Below are 23,545 nucleotides of genomic sequence, written 5' to 3' on the forward strand. Positions count from 1 at the left end.
ATATTTTTTTTCTGTTTCGAATTCTAGATACAACCGGGTCCTGTACGCTACATTTAGATTAGGCCTGTTCTTCATACTTTGGGTCGTGTTAAATCTACATTGGGCTTGAGTAAGATCATGGGCTAAATTAATGTTGGATTAGTACTCTTTTGGGCCATCAAATTTCCTTCATCAAGCCGACACTTCCTTGATTTTTCTGCTACGTTACTGTTTCTATTCTTACTGTTCGAACCGTCACCTTCCATGTTAACTACTGCAGCTGCTCATATTTTTTTTTTAAACCAAATCACAAACTAAGATATCTTTTATAGAATGCTTTTCCTTGTAGTCGACTTTCACCAAACAAAAATACCCCACTTGCCAAACATATTCGCTAGGAGAAGATATTATTATTTCAATAAATCGTGTGAATGATTAAAGCAAGATAAAGGACCAGCTCCACCATCATCATACACGGTTTTATATATATTTTTTTCTCTTCTTCGATATATGGACAACGATAATTGATGGAGGTGGTACAAAAAATGAACAATAAAAATGATAAAAGATGATTAAAGGTTGATAAGAATGTTGAGTGCTGGTTTATATTAAAATACGGGAATAATATTAGAAAAGATACCGAAGACAATAATTCTTGTTGGCCACCATGTTTCTTTGAAGGTAGGAAACTTGTTTTATTTAATTAGGCCGAGAGGTTAAATAAAAGAATATTGATGTGAAGGAACGATAATGGTGATGATGATACCGATCAATCATGTTGAAAAATCACAAAGATGATGATGAAGGAAGAATGGGTCGGCTGTGTATCGAGCATAAACCGACCCTATTTTTTTTATTTGATATTGGGCCGTATACATGTTGTTGGGCTAAGCCTAGTTGGTTATTGGACTTGAAACCTAAAGACATAAGCATTGGCCTTAGAAGAAGAAGAGGAGACAGATAAGTAAAACGGGTTATAGTAATAAAATCTGATGCAAATCAGAAAAGCTGAGATAGATGGATGGTTGGTGCTGTTGTACTTAAGCGAGAGGTCGCGGGTTCGAGCCCGGCAGGGGACAGTTTTTTTTTAAAACCTATTCTTTGAGGTAGAACTTTTATTATTATTATTATTATTATTATTATCATTATTATATTATTATTATTATTATTATTATTATTATTATTATTATTATTATTTTTTAGAAAACTTATTATTAATACAAGTATTATTATAAAGATTATCATTTATTATTATTATGATTATAATTACCATTAAGATTATTATTATTACGATTATCAATAATATTATTATCATAAGTATTATTATTGTAATTATTATCATCATTAAAATTAAATTAACATTAAGATTATTATTACTAACATTACTTTTATCCTAAAAGGATACAAGTTCTAATTTAATATTATTAATAATATTTTATCAGATAACTATTAGTTATATAAAACTATACTTAATACATATAACATAACTATATTTTTATACATAAAATGAATATATTAATGAAACATATAAGTAATAAAATGATATCCCTAATAAATATATATATATATATATAAATTGTTCGATTGCGCTGTTTTTACAATTGCTTTATTAAATGCTTTTAAAATATATTTTGAACTGGGAATACATGAAATGCTTTTATAAATATTTGACGCGATATGACACAAGCAAAACATTCCTCAAATGAATTATTATGCAGACAGAAGTTCTGTTGATTATGATTGAATTAGTTGGACGTGATAATTGCCACTAATTGTTGTGAATTTTTCCCTGATTATTATTGCTTGGTAACCTAAGAATTAGAAACGGGTATGGCCCTAATTACGCGAATCCTAAAGGTAGCTACCGGGTTTAACACCCCCACCCCGAATGTTCACTAGACGGAAGAACTAGTGGGAGTGGTGTTTAGTACTTTGAAGTTTATATATTATACAGACGAGATGTTCTATTTTGGGGATATTATTGATGCGCATTATTTGTTAAGGTTGGTTACCATGTTGAGCAATGAAATCAAAGTGAATGTTATGTATCGAGAGAATGATTTTTATACACAAGTTATGTGTAATATTTTTGTGCATGAGATATGTGTACGGTTATTAAAAATCGCGAGGCAACCTACGGGGGAGAAAAGGATACGAACCTACTCTGCCAAGCATTATGAAAAATGATTTAGTACATGAGATATGTGTACTGTATTTAAATCTTGTGGTCTATCAAAATTATGAATTTTATTGTTTATGATAAACCTATGAACTCACCAACCTTTTGGTTGACACTTTTAAAACATGTTTATTCTTAGGTCTGAAAGAAATCTTCCGCTGTTTATTTGCTCATTTTAAAAGATATTACATGGAGTCATTCATGGCATATAGAGGTCAGAACCTCGCAATGGGACCATCTGTTGAAGACTTCGTCCAGGTGGAATACAGGTCACTACAGGTGGTATCAGAGAAGTGGTCTTAGCGAACCAGATCTTGCATTAGTGAGTCTGGACTTAGACCTAGTAGTTGTTAGGATGCATTAATGAGTCTAGACTTGGACCTTGTCTGCATGTCAAAAGTTTTGCATATCATTCCATGTCAAAAAAATATCTACTTATCATTGTCAGTCTCGACACGTCTTATTGCAATTATTGCATAGATGGTGTACAGACGAATTCATATTCCATCACATTAGACCTTGTCTGACACGTTTCCTCAATTCCCTCCGCAATCTATGGAATCTTCTGTACTATATATAGGTATTCTATGTAATTAGAATATCATCCGACATCCGAAAATCATTTCATATCGAAAAATCATTTACCTGACCGTACCAGATGGAACTCGCAACTAGTTCAAATGCCTCAAATTCCGATAGCTATTCCGATATAGATTTTCACTCGAGCTCCGAAAGCAGTGTAACCGAAATGGATCAACCGATCAGCCATCATCAATTCTGGATGAATTGGGGATGGGTTTGTAGTCGCCATAATCAATGGAGATGAGAAGAAGGTGATCCCTTCTACCAACCAAATTCACCTCTTGGTTAAAAAACTGAAACACTTACCAGCGAACCAGTTCGAAACACCATCTTCACCCTCATTTCCAGGGTACCTCGCCACGAGTATATAATATTTCATATTCTAAACCTTATTCATCCGCTTGTTCAAACTGCCAATCATCCCGGAATAATAGATGAAGTCAACGAGCTTCGCGCCCGAGTACCAATTTTGGAGAATAGGGTGCACAACTTATAGGCACCAATAACATCACCGGCATCAACAGTACCACCAACATCAGCACCGACAGCACCTGTACCATCAACAACACAAGCCACAACAACACACGCCTCAACATCATATTCTATACCTCGAGCATAATCTTCGTTCTACATCTTATTCTACATCAATTTTCTTCGTTCTACATCTAGTTCTACATCGATTATTTTCATTCTACATATCGTTCTACATCATTTATTTTCGTTCTACATGGCAATTATGTAATCTCTAATGTTTTAGAGATTATGTATTCTAGTTCTAACGGTAAATCAAATGAGCTTAATATTATATTGACTCATTAAATCCATGATTTCATCTGAAGAAAATATATATGTAAGTATATTTTCATAAAGATTGTAATTAAAATTTCTCTTGTACAAACTATTAATGATGAGAATATTTTAACGGGTAGGTAATACCCTAGAAATATTTAGATTTCATATTAATAAGTTACACTGTACATTCTTCCATTCAGATTCAGCAGTCATTAACAATACTGCCCAAATCCACACATATACGTATCCGTTCACCAAAGAACAATTATTTTCATTCAAAGTCAATTTCATATTTGGATTTTAACCGATTAGAATCCAAGTCAAGATTGGACAAGTGGCATAATGAAGAAAATAATGGACAAAATAAAATTGATTAGTAACCAATTAATTAACTACGTAAAACTTCTTCATTATATTCTGATCTTAAATATTTTAAATTCTAAGATTATATATTGGACTATTAGACTATTGGACTACTAACATTGGACTACTAACCTTGGACAATTAAAAGTATTAAAAGAGCAGGAAATATTAATTATAACACATTTTGATTTAAAATATCCTTAATAAGTTACATCTACTAGAGTAAATATTTCCTCAAGTTTGCCACTTGATTTCATCTTAAACAATCATACATATCCTGACGATTACAATCTGCGTTCAAACCCTTCAGAATTCTTGACAACACCTCGGATTGATAACCAATGATTCAGATATGAGAATGCTGATGAAGCAGTATATAGGATTGAAGGTCTTAGAAGACAGAAGCTTGGTAATAAAAGAATCGTACGTTGAAAAAAAAACTCGAAAAAAGATCGAAATCTTCTTTCCTCATTTTAGATATCTTTAGTATTCCCTTGATATCGTTATATTTTCCTTAGTTGAAAATATCCTCAACATTCTGTAGATATCCTTATATCATTCACATTCGTAATTATCTTCGTCTTCGTTTTATCCTTAGTACATCATATCGGAAACTGTTTTGATTTCTAAATCTCAGTGAAATCCTGAAGTTTTAAATCCTTTGATATTTTAGAGTAATATTTGAATGAAAGCATGAGTTAATGTAATATAATGACACCCGATCAACGTGATTATATTACAGTAAGTCATGCGGAAGTTCTATTGGAACGTGATGATGGTAATGCTTGATCAACCTTACTATCACCATGAACCGTGTTACTTGACTTATTATCACCACGAACCGTGTTACTTGACTCATATTCATCACAAACCATGTTATTGACTTGAATTCATCATGAAACCAAACTCGACCCGAGAAAGGCAGTCATGAAACTATCTACGTATCAAACTCGAAGAAAATCTTATCATTCTTCTTCAATAACACATTCTTGGACGACTAAAATCTTTCTATTAAGGATCTAAGTTCAAATCTGGTACTAAAACATTCTCGATTTCAATTCCAACTATTACCACTCAAATTTCGGGATGAAATTTCTTTAACGGGTAGGTACTGTGACGACCCGGAAATTTTCGAATAATTTTAAACCAAAATCTCGATACGATTTAATATACTTGACACGATAAGAAAAGTCTGTTAGGTTAAGTCTCAAAAAATTTGAACTGTTTCATATATTCAATTGGCCTTCGACCATTCCCGAAGATTCACGAACAATTAAATTGTAAATAGATATGACATGGTAATTGGAATTATAATTTGTAATATTATATGCTGTAATTAATAAATATTAAAGATTCAATATATTGGTAAATAGCAATAAGTTGTAATATATTAAATTTAGTTACAAGTTTGAATATAAATATCATTACATTCATTATTATTATTATTAATGTTAATATTAATATTAATATTTGTATTTTTAATCTAATCTAATATATATATATATATATATATATATATATATATATATATATATATATATATATATATATGAAATTGGATACAAGTAACTTGTTATTACTAGAATCATTATCATTATTATTATTATATATTATCAGTATTATTATAAAAATAATACAATTTATTAATATTATCATTTATAATATCATTATAAACATTATTATAACTATTAATATCATTATCCTAAATATTATTTTTATGATAATAATTACTAACAGTATTATTATCTAATTATTATTAATAATATTTCAGTATTATTATTATTATTTATTAGTATTAATATTAATAAAATTATTATTATTAATACCTTATATTTATTCATTATCAAAAATAATGAATTATAACAATAGAATCAGTTGCACGTATCAATCATACTGTATTATAATTTGCTTTATGTCTGTCACCTGGTACAATTCGATTCCAATTAGTCCCAATAACAAACAAAATCAGTTAAGGATGATTATATTTTTCTAATCTTTATTCTGACAGAATATTTCATGTCGACCTCAAATCTGCTACAAACAAAACTTAATCGAATCTGGTGACTGTTTCAATCGCAAGTACACTATATAAAAACCTTGATTGCAGTTAAAGAAGAAGGATAAAAAGAAACAAACAAAACAGATTACAAATTCAATTAGGAGTCTAGATCACTTGTTATATTTTCTCCTTCTTTTTCTTTTGTCTTCTACTCCTGCCTGAATATAATTGTCGACCACAATATTTACTACAGACAACAATTCGCAAGATTAGAAGTAAAGTCAAAAACTCTGTATCCATGAAAACAATAATTTGCTATATGAAAAAGATATATTAATGTATCCGATTGATTCTTCTGTCGACCCAATCAAAGCTACGAAACAAACTGTGATCGAATCTTGTACTGTATATATATCGTACGAATCTGTTACACTTCACTATCTGCTTTATGTATTTTTGTTTGTTCTTCCTGGCTCGAATATATCTGTTGAACCCTTCAAGGCTATAAAAGAATTCATCACTCTGCTCTTCTGAAAAAAACCACTAACCATCTTGTTAGCTAGTCAAGAAACAACCACCACATCATTTGCTGCAAGATTGACCGAACCATAACCATCACCTTGTTTCCTTTCTAAATATTAGATCACCATAAAAATCTCAAACAGACAACCACGATCTTCATCTAATTAACCACCATGACAATTATTGAAAAACTCACTAAACTGCCACAACCTTGCTACCGCAGTTTATTGTTGCTGCTATATGTACGTCCCTATTTCTGTTTAATCTTGAAACCACCTTTGAATCACCACTTGATCGATGTATATGATACTGTTTCTGCTTTGGAACAGCTCGACAACAAACATGATATTTTTATGGTGGTTTGTTGCTGATCTCCGACGAAGTAAACAATCCACAATAAATATATATATAAATTGTTCGATTACGATTATATGTTTTAATATATATATATATATATATATATATATATATATATATATATATATATATATATATATATATATATATATATATATATATATATATATATATGATATAGGTTCGTGAATCCGAGGCCAACCCTGCATTGTTCAGTTCCGTCGTATGCATATTTTTACTACAAAATATTGTATTGTGAGTTCATTTGCTCCCTTTTACTCTTTACATTTTTAGGACTGAGAGTACATGCGCTGTTTTTACAATTGCTTTATTAAATACTTTTGAAATATATTTTGAACTGAGAATACATGAAATGCTTTTATAAATGTTTGACGCGATATGACACAAGCAAAACATTCCTCGAATGAATTATTATGCAGACAGAATTTCTGTTGATTATGATTGAATTAGTTGGACGTGATAATTGCCACTAATTGTTGTGAATTTTTCCCCTGATTATTATTGCTTGGTAACTGATGTTAAAGCGAAGGGGTACTAAATACTATAATATTTTACTAGTAAATACTATTAAATACGATACAATTTTACATAAGTTATTTATTTATTTATTTATAGAGTGGATATACCTAAACCTTGCTACAACACTATAGGCAGTGTACCTAATCGTAGAGTAGTATAGTTTTTAGTAAGTCCAGTTCGTTCCACAGGGAGACGACTTACTTTACACTATATTTTTAAACAATTATATTTGTACAAAATATATTATATATAGTAATAATATATAAAAGGGGGTTTACCGTTTAATGACCGGTTTGTCGATTTTATATTTTAAGTCACAATTAAAACCTAACGCAAAATATAAATGACGATAATTAAAGTAGCGAAAATTAAAATGTGATAAGAAATAAAATAAAGGAATTATGTTTAATTAAACTTCCATAATCATGATGTTTGACGTTTTAATTTATTACCCTGAGTTAATTGTCCTTTGTCCTGAATTATTCGATAAGTCCATCTGGTTTTGTCCATAATAGTCCATCGGTCATAATTATAAAGTGCGAGGGTCTTCGCCAAATTAACCTTATACCTGAAGTCAAATATTCCAACTAATTGGGGATTCGAGCTGTAACAAGGTCTTAATACTTTGTTTAATGAATACACCAGGTTATCGACTGTGTGTAATCCAAGGTTTTAATACTTTGTTAACAATTATACCAATTACCCTTGAATGTAATCCACCCCTGTTTTAATGAGTCCAGTGACTATTAATTCATCCCCGTGTCCGGTCAAATGAACAATAATTTGTATTTATAAATATCCCGCTCATCGTATCCGATCGAGCATATGTGGTTATATATAACTACGTCAAATTGTAAATCTCTATATTAATCAAATATAAAGTCCATTAATAGCCCATAGTCCCAATTCCACAAGTGTCGTTCTTTTGTCCAAACCCCAATTATGGTCCAAAGCCCAATAACCCCGTCTTTAATATTTAGTTCAACATCATGATTACTTCGGCTTAAATAAGCATAATAATAACTTAAGTACGAGACATTAATTTAAAAAGGAGAACATAGCTTACATTGATTATTTATCGCGTAGTGTTACACGGACAGAGAGATAGATTGATGGTGTTAACTAAACTAATCTAATATAAAACTAAAATAATATTTATATTATATATAATATATATTATAGACAGAGAGATAGATTGATGGTGTATTCTCTCGGCTGAATTCGATGGCTTTTATAGGCCATTTCTGAAACAGACTGCTCCTCGAGTGCAGAGTTTTTACCCTTTACAGCTCCGCGAGTGCGGAGCTTCAGATTCCAGCTCACCAAATTTTGGACCCTAGCTTTGTCGACATATTTATTATATATATATAATATATAAATAATTTATATAATTATTTATATATTATATTTTATTCTTGTGCATAGTTGACTTGTAATTTTAGATCCGTTGCGTCGCGCATTTACGCCCGGTTTATGTCCCGGTTCCGGATTTTCGAACGTCCTTTCGTACGCGTAGATATCTTGTACTTTGCGTTTCGCGGCTTGTACTCTTGTAATTTTTAGACGTTTCTCATCAATAATTTGAACCACTTGAATTGTATCTTGTACATTTGAGCTTTTTGGACGTTTGCGTCTTCAAATCGTCATTTTCGCCTTTTGTCTTCGCACTTATTTATTTAAACGAATATTACATAAAAATAGAACAATTGCAACTAAAAGCTTTACATATTGGAAGGATATTGCTACTAAATATATGTTCATTTGGAGCACTATCAGATATCCCCACACTTGAACGTTGCTTGTCCTCAAGCAATACAGAACTTGAAATTAAATCACACTTCACTCGAATCAATTTTTTTATTCTCACACTTTATACATCCGTGATTTTGATACGGCAGTATAAACAATGATAGTAACGATGTGGTTTATAGTCCCACATGACTATGAAAATTTAGATCCTTTAAGGAAATTGGATCTTTATGAAAACATTTGATCTTTTGAAAATTCATTCTAGCTTTTACCCTAGATAAGTTTTCCGATTTGACCCACCATCGGTGTTGCAAAATATATTTGTGGATCAATATTTTGGCTAAAAATTTTTAGGTTCGTGTAATCCACTGCTATCCCTGTATCGGAAACCACACATCCAGTTTACTTGTTCCGTATATTACCTTTCGGCAAACTACCGTCCGGTTGTAAAGGAAAGCGATGAACAAGAAACTGTTAAGGCAATGTCTAATGACATGCATTTGTTCATGGTCTAAAACGTGTTGGATGCAGTTACTATCCTTTGTAGGAGCAATAGTAAAGATCACCCTATGATTTTTTGGTCTGGCACAAGGTCCTGTCTCTGACCATGCTATGCAACCACCGTTCTTACGGTTGACACCCGATTTGGTTCAGGTGACCTAATGAATTTCGGTGAATTCTTAGGATTTTACGTTCAATGGTAATGAACGCATTGAAAATAGGTTTTCAGAAAACAAATCGGTTTTAATTTGATCAAAATATTTTCTCGTTCAAGCTCGAGTTTAGATATCATCAAATTCCATGAGTTTGTAATTCTCAATCTTTGAGGTCAATCTCAAGGATTGAGTAATATCAGGCTTAAAAGCTGATTTTTAATCTTTTAGGAGATTATCCTTTCTGGGGGTCTGATTCATTAGTCTTATCAAGCTAATTTGCACGGCGCCCTCCCCATTTTACGAGACAGATCCTCTCATGGTTAGGATAAGTCTGACCACTTGGCGACCCTGTTTGATGCTGAGGTCCGTGGATTTCCTGCTGATTTTAGTGATGACTTTTCTAGATTTTTCGTCAACCTACAGCTGGTCTGGACGACAACTTCTTGACCTAAATCAAGAAGCGCGTGTCTTTTTAGGAAGACTTTACTTCCTTTTAATGATGGAATTGATTCATCGTGTAGATCCATCTCTCTTTCAAATATATTACAGTAAACAGGGTCAAACAGTTAATTTAGTCCAAAACAAAAGCACCTGCAATAAACTTTACAGAAACATGTGATAGATAGTTTTTAATTGAATAACTTGGTACATTCTCCCCACACTTGGTTTTTTTTATGCGTCTTTTTATATCTTAATAAATAAATTCAAGCGTTTTAGTTGTTTCTCAATTTATGTCCTTTTCGAGGTAACGATAATTTCGGCATTAACACCTAGTTTTATCGTTCATAAATATGTATAAACATGATTTTGAATTCGTTTAGTTGAAATTTTTTCAAATTTTCATAAAATTTAGAAAATAAACCAAGTATAAACCCGAGAGAATTTATAACCCTTCCCCACACTTGAGATCATGCAATGCCCTCATTTGCATGAAATCAGACTATAATTATAAATTCATGAGGGTGATTAGTGTAGAAAAGTGATTAAGAATACCCAGTTTGTAATTTCAAAGCTCGTCGAATGATAGATGGTGCACCTCATCGTTCATTCCTTCTTGTTTTATCACATATGTTTTCTTCAAAAACGGCTGCTTTTCTGAACTGTTTACTAATATTTGAAAATGCGTCTTTACCCTAATCGTGCATTTTTATTAACGAGTTATGTACTAACCCGAACCCCTAATTTAACGTTAAGTGGGGTTAGACTTCCCCACACTTAGCTGACGACATGTGAAGTCGGTAGAATAAGTTCCAAGAATTAAAATAGTGAGCCAGTTATTTACATCTCGGGTGGTGTATAATATATCAAGGGGTTTAAAGTTTAGACCTACCCGATCGTCACTACTTAATTCTTTTCTAAGTGTAGCTTTTAGTAAATGGATATGTCTCTTTTCTGGTTCTTGGTCAAATGGATCGATATACACTGACATATATATTATAGGGTGGACAATTCCTAACATTTTCTTCCGTTCATTCTTGGGATCAAAGGTTTCACCTCTATTACCCATTTGGGTGAAATTCGAGGTGTCATTATCTATTACAGCTCGTAGTTTATCTTCGGTAGATGACTCATCTAGTGAGAATATTGGGTTGGAAGGTTGTTGCTGGATCGAAGCAAATTCTTCTTCATTAACGGTCCTTATCGGTTCCACTACTTTGGTCTCGGGGGTAAAATTTTCAACGTTATCGTTTTCCCAAGAGTACCAATTTGTCACCCTTACTTCTTCTTCATCCATTGATGGATCGATGATTTCGTCGGTAGAGGCTAATGTGTCGATATGTTGTGAAATTGGTAAGACTGAATAAAAAGTATCATCGGGATAGTTGGTGATTTCGGAGCTCTCGAATTCATCAAAATTCGATGATATGAGATTTTCTTGCACAATACTCCTCAGATTAACAGGTGTGTAGTCTAATAGAGTTTCAGCTTGCCTATTTACAAACTCTCTCATTTGTTCATTTTGAGCATCAAGTTCTTCGAGTTTGATTTTCATATAATCTAAAGAATTTTCAGACACGTAATTTTTCTCGTTCTCTGGTTGTTGAGTTTGGATATATTCTTGGGAATAATCCCAATTTGAATTGTATTCTTCATAATCATTCCATTCAAGTTCCATGGGTGCATAATTTTCCATAGGAACGTAATAATAACATTCCCATGTTGAATGATAATCTCCACAGATTTCACAACCAGTTATTGTTTCGTTATTCATGATCCAAGATTGACCGAACGAATTTTTATCAATACCCGTTTGAGAGTATTGATTTCGTATGTCATAAAGAGTTTCGAAAATATTTTCGAGATTTTCCATACTACACTTATTACCAAATTTTAGCTACAATGTGGTGCATTTACTAATTATCCTATTAGTTATAAACTAAAAATTATATAAGTTATCAAATTAATAGACTTTTCTGCTTTTGCCCACGTTTCGAATAGCCAATAGATGTAGCAGGTAGCCAGGACCCTTTAAATCGGAAGTCCACAACTCGCCACTAACAAATCCAACTATTACTACGAACCAGAAAATTTGGATGTCTATCAATTTAATCGCTTACAATAATTTTTCGTCGAGATTTAAAGAAGATAAAAATCTATGTAGTAAAAACTAGAGCGTAGAAATGAAAAAGAAAAAGCGCGTCGAAAAACGTCAAAAATACAAATGAGAAAGAAAAACGTCGAAACTTAATAGTCTAAAAATTAAATCTAAAAAGTTGCGCCTAAAGGTATTAAAGCTTAAAGGAATTCTATATCCAAAACGGCAATAACTTAATTAGGCACTAAAATCTAAAAACTGCGTCGCAAAATTCTAAAGCGCCTAAATCTTAATCTAAAGAAAAAGCACTTAAGAGATTTTACGGCAAAGCCTAAAAATCTAGACGTATAAAACTAATTACGAACGATAAATATACAAATGTTTAAAATATACAATTTATAAAAAGAGACAAAAAAAATGATAAAATTACTTATTTTTATATTATTATTTTATAAAAGTATTAATTTTATAATTAATAATAATATTTAAACTTAATATTACAAAATAAATATTAAAACTAGAAATATATATGTTATTTAATTAAACCCTAAATAATAAATAATATATAAAATTTAACCCTAAATTCGTAATAAATGTAAAGGCTTGACCTGTCAGACCTTGTCCCGCGATCGCGTGGATTTATAGGTGTTACTCTCCGCGATCGTGGAGTTATGTAGACTCGGATTTTAATTGCAGGTTCAAACGCGTTTTTTTTTAATTGTTTTTCTCAAACTTAAATATAAATATATTTTTACAAATATATATTAAAAATATAGCGTTTCGCCGAGTCCCCGGCAGCGGCGCCAAAAACTTGATGTTAAAGCGAAGGGGTACTAAATACTATAATATTTTACTAGTAAATACTATTAAATACGATACAATTTTACACAAGTTATTTATTTATTTATAGAGTGGATATACCTAAACCTTGCTACAACACTATAGGCAGTGTACCTAATCGTAGAGTAGTATAGTTTTTAGTAAGTCCGGTTCGTTCCACAGGGAGACGACTTATTTTACACTATATTTTTAAACAATTATATTTGTACAATATATATTATATATAGTAATAATATATAAAAGGGGGTTTACCGTTTAATGACCGGTTTGTCAATTTTATATTTTAAGTCACAATTAAAACCTAACGCAAAATATAAATGACGATAATTAAAGTAGCGAAAATTAAAATGCGATAAGAAATAAAATAAAGGAATTATGCTTAATTAAACTTCCGTAATCATGATGTTTGACATTTTAATTTATTACCCTAGGTTAATTGTCCTTTGTCCTGAATTATTCGATAAGTCCATCTGGTTTTGTCCATAATAGTCCATCGGTCATAATTATAAAGTGCGAGGGTCTTCGCCAAATTAACCTTATACCCGAAGTCAAATATTCCAACTAATTGGGGATTCGAACTGTAACAAGGTCTTAATACTTTGTTTAATGAATACACCAGGTTATCGACTGTGTGTAATCCAAGGTTTTAATACTTTGTTAACAATTACACCAATTACCCTTGAATGTAATCCACCCATGTTTTAATGAGTCCAGTGACTATTAATTCATCCCCGTGTCCGGTCAAATGAACAATAATTCGTATTTATAAATATCCCGCTCATCGTATCCGATCGAGCGTATGTTGTTATATATAACTACGTCAAATTGTAAATCTCTATATTAATTAAATATAAAGTCCATTAATAACCCATAGTCCCAATTCCACAAGTGTCGTTCTTTTGTCCAAACCCCAATTATGGTCCAAAGCCCAATAACCCCGTCTTTAATATTTAGTCCAACATCATGATTACTTCGGCTTAAATAAGCATAATAATAACTTAAGTACGAGACATTAATTTAAAAAGGAGAACATAGCTTACATTGATTATTTATCGCGTAGTGTTACACGGACAGAACTTCGACTTCAAAACCCGTAATTAACCGTTACATTAACTAAACTAATCTAATATAAAACTAAAATTATATTTATTTTATATATAATATATATTATAGACAGAGAGATAGATTGATGGTGTATTCTCTCGGCTGAATTCGATGGCTTTTATAGGCCATTTCTGAAACAGACAACTCCGCGAGTGCGGAGTTTTTACCCTTTACAGCTCCGCGAGTGTGGAGCTTCAGATTCCAGCTCACCAAATTTTGGATCCTAGCTTTGTCGACATATTTATTATATATATAATATATAAATAATTTATATAATTATTTATATATTATATTTTATTCTTGTGCATAGTTGACTTGTAATTTTAGGTCCATTGCGTCGCGCATTTACGCCCGGTTTATGTCCAGGTTCCGAATTTTCGAACGTCCTTTCGTACGCGTAGATATCTTGTACTTTGCGTTTCTCAGCTTGTACTCTTGTAATTTTTAGACGTTTCTCATCAATAATTTGAACCATTTGAATTGTATCTTGTACATTTGAACTTTTTGGACGTTTGCGTCTTCAAATCGTCGTTTTCGCCTTTTGTCTTCGCACTTATTTATTTAAACGAATATTACATAAAAATAGAACAATTGCAACTAAAAGCTTTACATATTGGAAGGATATTGCTACTAAATATATGTTCATTTGGAGCACTATCAGTAACCTAATAATTAGAAATGGGTATGGCCCTAATTCACGCGAATCCTAAAGGTAGCTACCGGGTTTAACACCCCCACCCCGAATGTTCACTAGACGGAAGAGCTAGTGGGCGTGGTGTTTAGTACTTCGAAGTTTATATATTATACAGAAGAGATGTTCTGTTTTGGGGATATTATTGATGCGCATTATATGTTAAGGTCGGTTACCATGTTAAGCAATGAAATCAAAGTGAATGTTATGTATCGAGAGAATGATTTTTATACACAGGTTATGTGTATTATTTTTGTGCACGAGATGTGTGTACGGTTATTAAAAATCGCGAGGCAACCTACGAGGGAGAAAATGATACGAACCTACTCTGCCAAGCATTATGAAAAATGGTTTAGTACACGAGATATGTGTACTATATTTAAATCTTGTGGTCTATCAAAATTATGAATTTTATTGTTTATGATAAACCTATGAACTCACCAACCTTTTGGTTGACACTTTTAAAACATGTTTATTCTCAGGTCTGAAAGAAATCTTCCGCTGTGCATTTGCTCATTTTAAAAGATATTACATGGAGTCGTTCTTGGCATATAGAGGTCAGAACCTCGCAATGAGACCATCTGTTGAAGACTTCGTCCAGGTGGATTAGGACGGGTCACTATAGTATCCACTCATGGCACATTCCCCATATCGTTTGGGGGGTAAAGGGGAGGGGGTTTTACTTGGCCGTGCCCTTAGATCGATTTTCAAGGTTTCCTCCCGGACAGCAATGGGGGCGGGGTTATTATCGCTGCATCGGCATAGTCAAAACGGGAGATGATCGCAACGGGTGGTTGAGTTCCCCCCAGGTGATTCCAATCGATGTCAAAAAAAAAAAAAAAAAAAAAAAAAAAAAAAAAAAAAAAAAAAAAGCTTAACAAAATGAGTAATTTGGTGATATTCTCGTCTAGTTATTAGAGTGCTCCCAATGAAGACATGACTTCTTCCAGGACTAGCCAACCATTTAGCGACACATCATCACTTCCATCACACTTCCTTCCCAGAACTAAACCCATGACTAACCACTCCCAACAATGACATACCTCCTCAAATAAATTGGACCCACTTAAATTATTTAATTAAAGATGTTACAAGCTTTAATGTTAATGGTACAAGTAATATATGCATGTATATCCGTCCATCCGTCCAGCAATATGATTGAAATGGACGAGCAGGAGAACGAGGGAGCTGGGCGACACCCTGGACTAAGTGGTGCCAACGGTATCCTCGTGGACTAAAGCTTGAACGGGCTCCTGGACGTACCATTGGGAGCACTCTTATCATATCATAATTATCCCTCAAAATTGGCCCAAGATCATTATTGGGTCCACAACCAATATTCGAATCAACTAAGCCTGAGGTTCAACTCAACACAAAAGTTTACTACAAGCGATTGCGCAACGGTAACCCTCAAAGGAATCATGATCCCTGAAACACCAACCAACCAACCTTTGAGTCGATTGAAATCCTCTCGATTTTGGGTGAGCACAGTAGCTAACGGCAGAGGTAAAATTACCGGAACCATATTTGTTCCTCTTATTTCTTTTTTAACTCACCTAATAAACCCTAATTATATTATATTGGCACCGTTGATTGGTTTCCCTAAATCATGTCGAACCCAATCTCTGCTCTAAATCACCTTCCATCGGACCTCATTGAAGCAATCCTATCTTTTCTCCCCCCTAAATCCCTTGGCCGTTTCAAATTGTTTTCAAAACGATGGTGCTCATTGATTTCCAGTCCCAATTTTATCAAAACCCATATTCGTAACTACACCACAAACAACCCTAATCCCAACCCCTCCCAATTGATTTTAGTTCCGTATCAAGGCTATTATCTCTACTCACTTGATATAAAACAACTCAACTCCCAAACCACTCCCCCAACCGTATTTGTTAAATGCCTAAATTTCGAGGAACCATGTTTTCAGATACTAGGGTCTTGCAATGGGCTTCTTTTAGTCAGTGATTTACTTGATAACCTCTATTTACTCAATCCAACCACACAAAAATCATTGAAAGTTTTAGAAGGAGAAAGTAATGATACAACAACATATGGATTTGGTTATGATTCTTCTAAGGATGATTATAAAATTATCTCCATTTTTTATAAAGCCAAATTAGATTCTGATCTTGATTCCAGCTCTGTACACGTGTATAGTTTACGTAACAATTCATGGAACAAGTTGTCTAGTTTTCCTTACTTACTACGTGATCCGTATATATTTCCAGGGGTACTCATTAACAATAATCTTCACTGGGTAGTAACAAGGAGATGCTCTACATTGATGTAACATCCCGTTTTTCCCATACATGTCTAAAGGTACATACTTAATTATTAGTACGCTTATAACTTGTGCATTTGTGTGATTAAAACACCTAAGTGTTAGTTATCGTGTAAATATATATATATATATACGAATATGTATGTATATATATATGTGTTTAGAATTTATGCATGTATAGGTATATTCATGAGTCCTTATTGATGTTAAGTCTTGTGAGACTAAAAGATGAAGTTTAGACGTGCATAGAAGCGTGAACAAAGTGTACAAGTTGATTAAATCGTTAAGTTGTGTAAGTTTTCGAATGGCTCAGTTGAAGGCAATTGTCGCCCCACAGAAGCCTTTATCGCGCCGCGACATTGAACTCAAACCATGTAGTGACCCGAACTTTTCCATGTTTATATATATTAATTGAGATTGATATTTACATGATTAAATGTTTCCAACATGTTAAGCAATCAAACTTGTTAAGACTTGATTAATTGAAATATATTTCATATAGACAATTGACCACCCAAGTTGACCGGTGATTCACGAACGTTAAAACTTGTAAAAACTATATTATGACATATATATATATGGATATATATATATATATATAGTTAACATGATACTATGATAAGTAAACATATCATTAAGTATATTAACAATGAACTACATATGTAAAAACAAGACTACTAACTTAATGATTTTTAAACGAGACATATATGTAACGATTATCGTTGTAAAGACATTTAATGTATATATATCATACTAAGAGATATTCATACATGATAATATCATGATAATATAATAATTTAAAATCTCATTTGATATTATAAACTTGGGTTAACAACATTTAACAAGATCGTTAACCTAAAGTTTTCAAAACAACACTTACATGTAACGACTAACGATGACTTAACGACTCAGTTAAAATGTATATACATGTAGTATTTTAATATGTATTTATACACTTTTGAAAGACTTCAATACACTTATCAAAATACTTCTACTTAACAAAAATTCTTACAATTACATCCTCGTTCAGTTTCATCAATAATTCTACTCGTATGCACCCGTATTCGTACTCGTACAATACACAGCTTTTAGATGTATGTACTATTGGTATATACACTCCAATGATCAGCTCTTAGCAGCCCATGTGAGTCACCTAACACATGTGGGAACCATCATTTGGCAACTAGCATGAAATATCTCATAAAATTACAAAAATATGAGTAATCATTCATGACTTATTTACATGAAAACAAAATTACATATCCTTTATATCTAATCCATACACCAACGACCAAAAACACCTACAAACACTTTCATTCTTCAATTTTCTTCATCTAATTGATCTCTCTCAAGTTCTATCTTCAAGTTCTAAGTGTTCTTCATAAATTCTACAAGTTCTAGTTACATAAAATCAAGAATACTTTCAAGTTTGCTAGCTCACTTCCAATCTTGTAAGGTGATCATCCAACCTCAAGAAATCTTTGTTTCTTACAGTAGGTATTCATTCTAATACAAGGTAATAATCATATTCAAACTTTGGTTCAATTTCTATAACTATAACAATCTTATTTCAAGTGATGATCTTACTTGAACTTGTTTTCGTGTCATGATTCTGCTTCAAGAACTTCGAGCCATCCAAGGATCCGTTGAAGCTAGATCCATTTTTCTCTTTTCCAGTAGGTTTATCCAAGGAACTTAAGGTAGTAATGATGTTCATAACATCATTCGATTCATACATATAAAGCTATCTTATTCGAAGGTTTAAACTTGTAATCACTAGAACATAGTTTAGTTAATTCTAAACTTGTTCGCAAACAAAAGTTAATCCTTCTAACTTGACTTTTAAAATCAACTAAACACATGTTCTATATCTATATGATATGCTAACTTAATGATTTAAAACCTGGAAACACGAAAAACACCGTAAAACCGGATTTACGCCGTCGTAGTAACACCGCGGGCTGTTTTGGGTTAGTTAATTAAAAACTATGATAAACTTTGATTTAAAAGTTGTTGTTCTGAGAAAATGATTTTTATTATGAACATGAAACTATATCCAAAAATTATGGTTAAACTCAAAGTGGAAGTATGTTTTCTAAAATGGTCATCTAGACGTCGTTCTTTCGACTGAAATGACTACCTTTACAAAAACAACTTGTAACTTATTTTTCTGACTATAAACCTATACTTTTTCTGTTTAGATTCATAAAATAGAGTTCAATATGAAACCATAGCAATTTGATTCACTCAAAACGGATTTAAAATGAAGAAGTTATGGGTAAAACAAGATTGGATAATTTTTCTCATTTTAGCTACGTGAAAATTGGTAACAAATCTATTCCAACCATAACTTAATCAACTTGTATTGTATATTATGTAATCTTGAGATACCATAGACACGTATACAATGTTTCGACCTATCATGTCGACACATCTATATATATTTCGGAACAACCATAGACACTCTATATGTGAATGTTGGAGTTAGCTATACAGGGTTGAGGTTGATTCCAAAATATATATAGTTTGAGTTGTGATCAATACTGAGATACGTATACACTGGGTCGTGGATTGATTCAAGATAATATTTATCGATTTATTTCTGTACATCTAACTGTGGACAACTAGTTGTAGGTTACTAACGAGGACAGCTGACTTAATAAACTTAAAACATCAAAATATATTAAAAGTGTTGTAAATATATTTTGAACATACCTTGATATATATGTATATATTGTTATAGGTTCGTGAATCAACCAGTGGCCAAGTCTTACTTCCCGACGAAGTAAAAATCTGTGAAAGTGAGTTATAGTTCCACTTTTAAAATCTAATATTTTTGGGATGAGAATACATGCAGGTTTTATAAATGATTTACAAAATAGACACAAGTACGTGAAACTACATTCTATGGTTGAATTATCGAAATCGAATATGCCCCTTTTTATTTAGTCTGGTAATCTAAGAATTAGGGAACAGACACCCTAATTGACGCGAATCCTAAAGATAGATCTATTGGGCCTAACAAACCCCATCCAAAGTACCGGATGCTTTAGTACTTCGAAATTTATATCATATCCGAAGGGTGTCCCGGAATGATGGGGATATTCTTAAATATGCATCTTGTTAATGTCGGTTACCAGGTGTTCACCATATGAATGATTTTTATCTCTATGTATGGGATGTGTATTGAAATATGAAATCTTGTGGTCTATTATTATGATTTGATATATATAGGTTAAACCTATAACTCACCAACATTTTTGTTGACGTTTTAAGCATGTTTATTCTCAGGTGATTATTAAGAGCTTCCGCTGTCGCATACTTAAATAAGGACGAGATTTGAAGTCCATGCTTGTATGATATTGTGTAAAAACTGCATTCAAGAAACTTATTTTGTTGTAACATATTTGTATTGTAAACCATTATGTAATGGTCGTGTGTAAACAGGATATTTTAGATTATCATTATTTGATAATCTACGTAAAGCTTTTTAAACCTTTATTGATGAAATAAAGGTTATGGTTTGTTTTAAAATGAATGCAGTCTTTGAAAAACGTCTCATATAGAGGTCAAAACCTCGCAACGAAATCAATTAATATGGAACGTTTTTAATCAATAAGAACGGGACATTTCAGTTGGTATCCGAGCGTTGGTCTTAGAGAACCAGAATTTTGCATTAGTGTGTCTTATCGAGTTTGTTAGGATGCATTAGTGAGTCTGGACTTCGACCGTGTTTACTTGAAAAATGATTGCTTAACAAATTTTGTTGGAAACTATATATTTTTAACATGTGAATATTATGTGATATATTAATCTCTTAACGCGTTTGATATTATGTGATAGATGTCTACCTCTAGAACAAGTCCCATTGACTCACCTAATAATAATGAAGAGTCAAATGTAAATTGGAATGATTCGTGGACTGATTCACAAGTTCCCGAAGAGGAACCGGAAGAAGAGTCGGAACCGGAAGAAGAATCGGAACAGGAAGAAGAATCGGAACCGGATGAAGAAATAGAACCGGTGGGGGAAATAATAAAACGGTTAAGTAAAAGAAAATCCTCAACCAACCGACCAAGGTTAATTATGGTCAATGGTGTTTCCGCCAAGGAAGCAAAATATTGGGAAGATTACCAATTCTCCGATGAATCGGATTCCGACGAGAATTCCGATGATGTTATAGAAATTACCCCAACTGAATTTAAAAAGGCAAAAGAAAATAATAAGGGAAAGGGCATAATAATAGAGAAATCTAATTCCAACCCCGATGAACTTTATATGTATCGTCAACCCCCGAAGTCCTTAAGTTGTAATAATGACCCGGGAACCTCTAAACCACCAGGTTTTTCTAAACCAATGTGGATAACGACGGCTCGTATTAGGGGAACATCATATATCCCTAGAAACTTGGCAAAACGAACCAAAACTGAAGAAGAAGAAACAAGCGAGTCGGAATAAGATAGTTGTATTCGTGTGGTGTAATATAAGTAATATAGTGTGCTTATGCTTTATGATATATGTAAAAATTGCTTGTATTAATAAGTATTTTTTTTATGAATCTAACTCTTGTCTATTTTACAGTATAAAAACACAAAATGGATAGACAACCCAATATTTTAAGAGACCTACCCGGAGACATGATTGATGAAATCTTGTCTAGAGTCGATCAGAATTCTTCGGCATAACTATTTAAGGCGAGATCAGTTTGTAAGACATTCGAAGAACGTTCCAAGAATGCCTTGGTTTATAAAAGGCTTTCGTTCGAAAGATGGGGGATATCACATTGGGAAATTCATAAGTTACGATGTGTTTACTTTGACGCATATATTGCGGGGAACCCAAATGCTATTTTACGCAATGGGTTAAGAAATTATTTTGACTCAATATATCCGAATATTGGACTTCGTGATTTAGAAAAAGCGGCTAACATGCAACATAAAGAAGCATGTTATGCTTACAGATTAGTAATGTTCGCTTCTCACCAAAGTGAGAACAAGAACATCGGGCTACAACTATTAAACAAAACGTTCCCACAAGTGATGGAGTCGGTAATTGGGGTAAGAAATGAGGTTTTTAGATTGTTACGGGACTGTTGGACATTACGTAACCCTCGTCCCTTTGACGACGTTACAACACGCTGTCTTATCAACGGCCATAACCGTTATGTTCCACAAGACCAAGGATGGGAAGTAATCCTAGTAAAACCAGAATGCATGACTTGTTTCTGGACGTATGAATTACGTGTCTTTATTGCCTTTGCTGAACGACTTGTGTACTAGCTAGAATTATCTTCACAACCATCTGGTATCAAATTTATTGTGTGCTATATTCTATGCTATATGTAAAATAAGCGGTATTGTAAGTTTGTAAAATATTGTGTAAAAGTTTGAACGCGAAATATTATTATAATCAGTTTTTCGTATAGAATTGTAGTAGTTGAATTGTATATTAGCTACTAAGTATGAACTTAACGGGTAGGTACTACCCGAATTTAAACTTATAAAACGCTAATATGAAGAAAAAGCTTTTATAAATGAGTTGATATTATGCTACGAAATACTATTAACTACTCTTAATATTCTGTATGATTAACTTGTTCCATTTGACTATTCTGAAGGAAATGGCACCGACTACTCGACACACTGTGAATATGAATGAAGAGGAATTCCGTACTTTTCTAGCTTCAAACATAGCCACAGTACAGGCTGCAGTACATACCAACAATAACCTTGGATCTAGCAGTACAGGAAATCGTGTAGGATGCACCTACAAAGAATTCACTGCCTGCAAACCTTTGGAATTTGATGGAACCGAAGGACCGATCGGATTGAAACGGTGGACCGAGAAGGTCGAATCGGTGTTTGCCATAAGTAAGTGTACTGAAGAGGACAAAGTGAAGTACGCTACGCATACCTTCACAGGTTCTGCGTTAACATGGTGGAATACCTATCTAGAGCAAGTGGGACAAGACGATGCGTACGCACTACCGTGGTCAGCATTCAAGCACTTGATGAACGAGAAATACCGTCCCAGAACCGAGGTCAATAAGCTCAAGACAGAACTTAGAGGGTTAAGAACCCAAGGATTTGATATTACCACGTACGAAAGACGATTCACAGAATTGTGCCTATTGTGTCCGGGAGCATTCGAAGATGAGGAAGAGAAGATCGACGCGTTTGTGAAAGGATTATCGGAAAGAATCCAAGAAGATATAAGTTCACACGAGTCCGCCTGCATACAACAGGCATGTAGAATGGCTCACAAACTAGTGAACCAGATTGAAGAAAGAATTAAAGAACAGACTGCTGAAGAGGCCAATGTGAAGCAAGTCAAAAGAAAGTGGGAGGAAAACGGTGATAAGAATCACCAATA

General features: G+C 32.9%; 1 protein-coding gene across 1 annotated transcript; it reads left to right on the top strand.

Moving 5' to 3' along the window:
- Window positions 1-16,303: 16,303 nt before the first annotated feature.
- Window positions 16,304-17,182, top strand: LOC139888980 (F-box/kelch-repeat protein At3g06240-like). Its single transcript, XM_071871957.1, has one exon. The coding sequence runs from the start codon at window positions 16,499-16,501 to the stop codon at window positions 17,180-17,182; it is 684 nt and encodes a 227-aa protein (XP_071728058.1). The 5' UTR covers window positions 16,304-16,498.
- The last annotated feature ends 6,363 nt before the right edge of the window (window positions 17,183-23,545 follow it).

Source organism: Rutidosis leptorrhynchoides, chromosome 2 (genome assembly GCF_046630445.1).
Source record: "Rutidosis leptorrhynchoides isolate AG116_Rl617_1_P2 chromosome 2, CSIRO_AGI_Rlap_v1, whole genome shotgun sequence".
Lineage (NCBI taxonomy): Eukaryota > Viridiplantae > Streptophyta > Magnoliopsida > Asterales > Asteraceae > Rutidosis > Rutidosis leptorrhynchoides.